General features: G+C 39.1%; 1 protein-coding gene across 1 annotated transcript; it reads right to left on the bottom strand.

The window, feature by feature from the left end:
- Positions 1 to 637: 637 nt before the first annotated feature.
- On the bottom strand, positions 638 to 2,192 carry LOC147607853 (cyclin-U1-1-like). Its single transcript, XM_086790053.1, has 2 exons — positions 1,539 to 2,192; positions 638 to 1,220 (listed from the first exon to the last, which is right to left on the bottom strand). The coding sequence occupies exons 1-2, from the start codon at positions 2,000 to 2,002 to the stop codon at positions 959 to 961; spliced, it is 726 nt and encodes a 241-aa protein (XP_086646179.1). The 5' UTR covers positions 2,003 to 2,192; the 3' UTR covers positions 638 to 958.
- Positions 2,193 to 6,420: the final 4,228 nt, after the last annotated feature.

The raw sequence follows: 6,420 nt of genomic DNA, 5'->3' as shown, positions 1-6,420 counted from the left end.
CTCATTGCACATTAGAGAGAGAGAGAGAGAGAGAGAGAGAGAGAGAGAGAGAGAGGCAAGGAGGGGAGGGAGCGAGGCATCCACGGCTCTAGTGCTTCACAATGATCTTTCAACCTCAACATGCATGCATTAGAAACATATACAAAATAAGGTTTCACTAAATATTAGATTTTCTTTTATGAACTTCTTGTGAGTAAAATAAATGGGAAATCTCATCAAGCACATGGAAGGATGAGGCCAATACATATGGGGGAATCGCATGTACAAACTTTCAAAATGCTTTCCAATTGAAGACTTCTTTTTTGTAATATTAGAAACATATACAAAATAAGGTTTCACTAAATATTAGATTTTCTTTTATATGAACTTCTTGTGAGTAAAATAAATGGGCAATCTCATCAAGCACATGGAAGGATGAGGCCAACATATATGGGGAAATCCCATGTGCAAACTTTCAAAATGCTCTGCAATTGAAGACTTCTTTTTTGTAGAGTCCTTAGGCTCCATAGAAACAAGTTTCTATATAAGGGGAGAGAGAGAGAGAGAGAGAGAGAGAGAGAGGCAAGGAGGGGAGGGTGCAGGGCATCCAGGGCTCTAGTGCTTCACAATGATCTTTCAACCTCAACATGCATGCATTATTAGCATCCATTAGAAACATATACAAAATAAGGTTTCATTGAATATTACATTTTCTTTTATGAACTTCTTGTGTGTAAAATACATGGGCAATCTCATCAAGCACATGGAAGGATGAGGCCAACACATATGGGGGAATCGCATGTACAAACTTTCAAAATACTTTGCAATTCAAGACTTCTTTTTTGTATAGTCCTTAGGCTACATAGAAACAAGTTTCTATAGGGCATATGACTAATCCTTGTAGGTTAACTTCCATAACAAAAAAGTAGTGAAGGAGAGTGACATCTTTTACCATCAAATTAGGAGAGTCCATCGAAATTCATCGTTGTTCCAATCCTTCCTTTAGAATCTTTTGGGTGTCAGCCAATTCTTGTGAGTCCCCAAAAACTGGCAAACTTCTTTGAACTGGTACATGTCCAATGTCATGCAATTCCCTCTCTAAATGCGAGCAATAACTCTCGAAAACATGTGAGGTAACTTGCACTTTAAAGTCAAGAGAAAAGAGTAGGTGGAGCTCCAACTTATTTAATTCAGCATTACTTATGCCCCCTACTTTGGCATAGAAGGCATTATTGAAGTGCCTGCAGCAAGACAAGGCCCTAGGACAAGTTAATGCCTCTAGTGATGCTAGTAGGCCGAAGAATACTCCAATTCAAGCAACCTTTATGTTTAAGCAAATTTACACATCAAGCCCACCCCCCATAGCACTTCTTAGAGCATTCGATGATGGCCAAGGGGCAGCTAGTCACATGGATGTGTAATATGGCTAGCCCATCCAATGGTGTTGTGTAAATACCCTAAGATGATGTGTATGTTTTGATGATGACTTGATTTAACTAAGTAAGCACGAATTGAGCATGACAAAAAAAGAAGAAGAAGATGGGGGTAGATGAGCATACACGTCATCCACGACTTTGGCAGCTATCATGATGGAAGTGACCAATAGGCGGTGGACATTCATGGATGTGATGGGCTGATCCGGCTGTTGATGAACAAGTCGATCCATGTAAATATAAGCCACAACAAAGCAAGAGAGGCTACTGTTTGTGTACTTGTAGATGCGCTCCAAGTACTTGCCCACACTTATGCTTGGAGCACGGAGGCCATGGAAATTAGCAAATTGCTTGTTGCCAGGAGAGCTGAGAAGAGGGAAATGCTGTTCATTTCTCGCAATAAGGCGCTCTAGAATTGAAGATAACACTGTGAGGATGTTAGGGGTCACCTTATCTACTGGGCTTGTTGGCGAGGAGGCGTTGATGATGGCGTTTCTGGTGGGCGCAGCTTCATCTTTTATGTCCGGAGATAAGCTTGGCCGTCTGGTTATGCTTGCAGCGTTGAATGAAGCTCGCCTTCTCATGGCCATGGCAGTAGTACTGGGCGACCCATTTTACATGGCCATACCTAGTGTGGGTAAGGGAGGGGAGCTGGTCACAAGCGATACAAGGTATGCGCGCAAGATCAGGCTCAAGCGAGATGAAGGATCTGTAGTTTGACAATTTTTTTGCCAAAAGCAAAGGAGCTAGGTGCTACTTGTGAACCATGATAGACTTATCCTAAAGGATGACTCGTCGTTAGCATGCATGTACCTTCCCCTTTTTTTATGATAACAACAAGATGTGGTTGAAATGGCCACAAATTTATTTATTAAAAAAAACCAAACGAAGCCTAGGTTTTGCCTTACACCTACTCTTCTAACTACCTCTATCTCTTGGGTCACCTACATCTTTTTCCACAACAACACCCTTCTGTCAAAAGGACTATGTAACAGTGTGCACTCCCACTAATTTAAGCTCACAAATAGCGATCAGCTTTACTCATTTTAGCTTACCTATTTATACTAGTACGAAGTCTTGGATCCTATTTGTAGCAACAAACCACACTAGTAACAACGGTTAGAGTAGACATTAGTACCTTAATGACATTGTTTGTCCTTTAAACATGCTAAAAATGAGTTGCGGCTACTAAGAAAAATCACAAGTTTTTAAAATAATTAGTAGACTTCCAAAATAACAAAGACTAGTAAAAAATAAAAGAAAGTTAAGCATGCACTTTAACTCATTACAAGGGCATGGTATCAAAAAATATCTACTTAAGCTTAAGGATAATTGTGAGTAATTGTGTTTGATCAGAAAGAAGTTAAGCAAGATGGTAGACTCCATGAACCATTAATTAACTTATTCCAAAGATGTAGCATCAATTAAATATTGAAAGACTTTGTAAACTTCAGCAAGGTATTGAGCTATGAGAGCGAAATGTACCAAATTAAAACTCATGAGGACAAGGGGCATGACCATCCCCATGAAGCACTACAAAAGTTGGCTTGTAGAGAGATTGATCATGTTGATAATACTAACCACCATTATGGCAAGAAAAAAGGTATTCTGCCAAAACTTCTAGATACGAAAACACATGAAACTATGGACAAAGGTAGAAAGATAAGTCAAGCAATGGTGGCACTAGAAAATATGGCTCCTCCTCCAATTATTAGTAGCCTATGGCATGGCTACAAACTTTGTTGTTCCAATCTCTGTGCAAGCATTTGGGTGTGTATTGATATTTTGTAAGTGAGGGGAGGCATGTGATTCTCCCAAATTTGTTGACTAAGGGGAGGCAAGTATGCATTTTATATGGTTGTTTTTATCTCAATGATGTCATGCACCATAGGTTGATGGAGATATTCTACAAGAGAGTAAGAGTTGATTAAGAGAATAATTATTTTGTTCATTTGATTTCAATTAGATTGTTATTATTTTGTTGATTTATTTCAATTAGATTGTTATTATTTTCCATAATCGATCATGAGAGCATTGCTTTACTTTAATCCTCTCTAGCTCCTTAAGGTTTTCAAGTTGGTATCATAAGCTAAGATAATAGGCTACTGTAGGTTTAGAAAATTCCTTCTTCACCTTTTTCTTCTCTCTCCTTCCTATTACTTCTCGATTATGTCATTAATATTAAAACTTTAAGAGAGAGAGAGAGAGAGAGAGAGAGAGAGAGAGAGAGAGAGAGAGAGAGAGAGAGAGAGAGAGAGAGAGAGAGAGAGAGAGAGAGAGAGTCATCTTCATCTTCATTAAGGAATATAGCAAGAGCTTCACTAAGGTAGTTAATTAAGAGAAAATTGAGAATGTTCATGAAAGAAAGTGTTTGGAAGGTGAGCCATTGGTTGGGCTTGCAAAGCCACAATCATGAATTTTTTTGATTCCTTTATACTTTCTTTCCACGATGACAAGTCAATAAAAATAAGAAAAGATACCAAAAAAGGAACTAAAAATGGTTCGACCCAAGGGACCACATGAGCTAGAAGAAGGCTAAAAGAAAAGAAAGGTTTATTTATTAAGGGGAGGCACTCACTTTCCAAATTGGATACATCTTATATGGTTGTTTAAGAGTGTACATGGAGCATGTACTAAACGATATATCTTGAGTGATGGCATGCTCCTTGGAGATATTTTAAAAGTGAGTCAAAAGTTGATTAAGAGAACAATTATTGATCTAGATGATTTTATTTAAAGCTATTGAAAATTATACTTAGAGATAACTTGGGTAAGATATTTGTAATAAATTAGAGCTTTGGGTTATGCTTGTCACTTTGTTATTTTGATTACAAATAGTTTCTTTAATTGATCATGGGATTAGTCTACTCTTAGGATTTTGAAGTTTAATAAGCTAGGACATTATGCTACTAGCTAGAGATATAGAAAATTCCTTATTTTCCCTCTTCTTGTCTCTCCTTCTTGTTACTTCTTTTTATTTCATTAGGCTAGGCTAGATATAGATAAATCCTTCTTCTCTCTCCTTCCTGTTACTTCTTTTTATATCATTAGCATTAAAATAAAAATGAGAGATAGAGAGAGAGAGAGAGAAGAAGAAGAAATGGGTATATCTGGTTAACCAAGAATGCCTTCACATGAAGAAGAAGAAGAAGTGGGTATATCTGGTTAACCAGGAATGCCTTCACATTTGATGCAAAAGTGGGTATTACAACTCACATAGGTCGTATAAAAGGGTTACTATTTGGAAAGTCATTTGGTGTAGAATGACATGACTATATATTAGATGAGGGTACTCCGAGCTACACTTGTGGTTCATAGTAATTAGTGAGGGAAAGCTAGTACATCACTTGGTGGCCATGTGGCCATTTATTTGTAAAGTAATTTTTGGTAATATATCTTCTATTACAAAAAAAGAGACATAGAGAAGAAGAAGAAGAGAAGAATTGTCATCTTCATCCTCATTGAGACACATATATCAAGAGATTTAGTAAGGTAGTCGATTAAGAGAAATTTGGAAATAGTGTGAAAGAGAGAATTTGGAACATTATGAATAGTGTGAAAGAAATAATTTGGAAAATGAGCCATTTGTTGGGCTTGAGTATCAACGATGGCAGAGAGTTTGTTGGCTACTAGGTTATATCCCAATGATAGCACCCACATATCCATAAGAAAAAGGTGGAGATGTTATAACCCAATGATGGAGATGTTATAACCCAATGGTGGCACCCACATCTCCATAAAAAGAGGTGGAGGTGCAATGAGAACCCAATGGTAGCACATAAAAGAATGTGGAGGTGTTGTGTTGTATCTACCCACTCTCCATGCCATTGGGTACTGAAATTACATGCCATTGGGATGTAATTTCAGTACCCACTCTTGCAAAAAATAGAGGAGGAGGATATGGTGTTCAGTCTTCTAAGACCTTTGGACTCTCTTTACAAGACAACTAACAAATCCAATTCTCAACAACAACTTTTAGAGTAAGTCAATGAGTCCCTTTACAATGTCTTTTTCTCGAAATTTTAATAGTCCAATGGCACCTAGTAATTCACAATAATGACATGAAACAACATATGTCTATCAGTTGATTCAGAGGGCATCCCATGACCTTGAAGGAGGGAGTGGCACCACTATCATTCTCCCTTACATTCAAGGAAGAATGGTAGCACCACCATTTTGAAGCCCTCTCATCTACTTGATTGTAGGAGCGATTAGCACTATTGCCATTCTCAGGGCCTCCCATCACCTTGATAAAAGGAGGGAATAGTACTACTGCCATTCTCAGGACATTCCATCACCTAAAAGGGGAGAATGGCACCACTACCACTCTCAAGGCCTCCCATCCCATCAGCTTGAAGGGTATAATGGCACCACTACCATTCTCCCTTACATTGAATGAAGAATGGCAATGGAGCCATTCTCAAGACCTCCCATCACCTTGAAGTGGAGAATAGAACCACTCTCATTCTCCCTTACATTCAAGAAAGAATGGCAGTGGTGCAAATATCTAGGCCTCCCATCACCTTAATTTAAGGGGGGATTGGCACCACTTTCATTCTCAGGGCCTCACATAGCCTAAAGGGAGAATGGCACTGGTAGCCTTCTCAAGGCCTCCCATCCCATCACCTGCAAGGACATAATGTCTCCACTGCCATTATATCTTACATTAAATGGAAGAATAGTTCTCGTGCCATTCTTAAGGCCTCCCATCACCTAGAAGTAGAGAATGACACCACTTCCATTCTCCCTTACATTAAAGGAAGAATAGAAGTGGTGCCATTCTCAAGGCCTCCCATCTACCTGAGTGAAGGGGGGAATGGCACCACAAGGATTCTTAGGACCTCCCATCACCCTAAAGGGGAGAATGGTAGTGGTGCCCTCCTCAAAGCCTCCCATCCCATCACCTTGAAGGGGAGAATGGCACCATTTCCATTCTCCCTTACATTCAAGGAAGCATGGGAATGGTGCCATTCTCACGGCCTCTCATCACCTTGCAGGAGGGACTGGC

This window comes from Cibotium barometz, chromosome 54 (assembly GCF_041138505.1).
Source record: "Cibotium barometz isolate CiBa-2024 chromosome 54, ASM4113850v1, whole genome shotgun sequence".
NCBI lineage: Eukaryota > Viridiplantae > Streptophyta > Polypodiopsida > Cyatheales > Cibotiaceae > Cibotium > Cibotium barometz.
The sequence above is the reverse complement of the archived record's forward strand: the minus strand, read 5'-3'. Positions and strand labels throughout refer to the sequence as shown.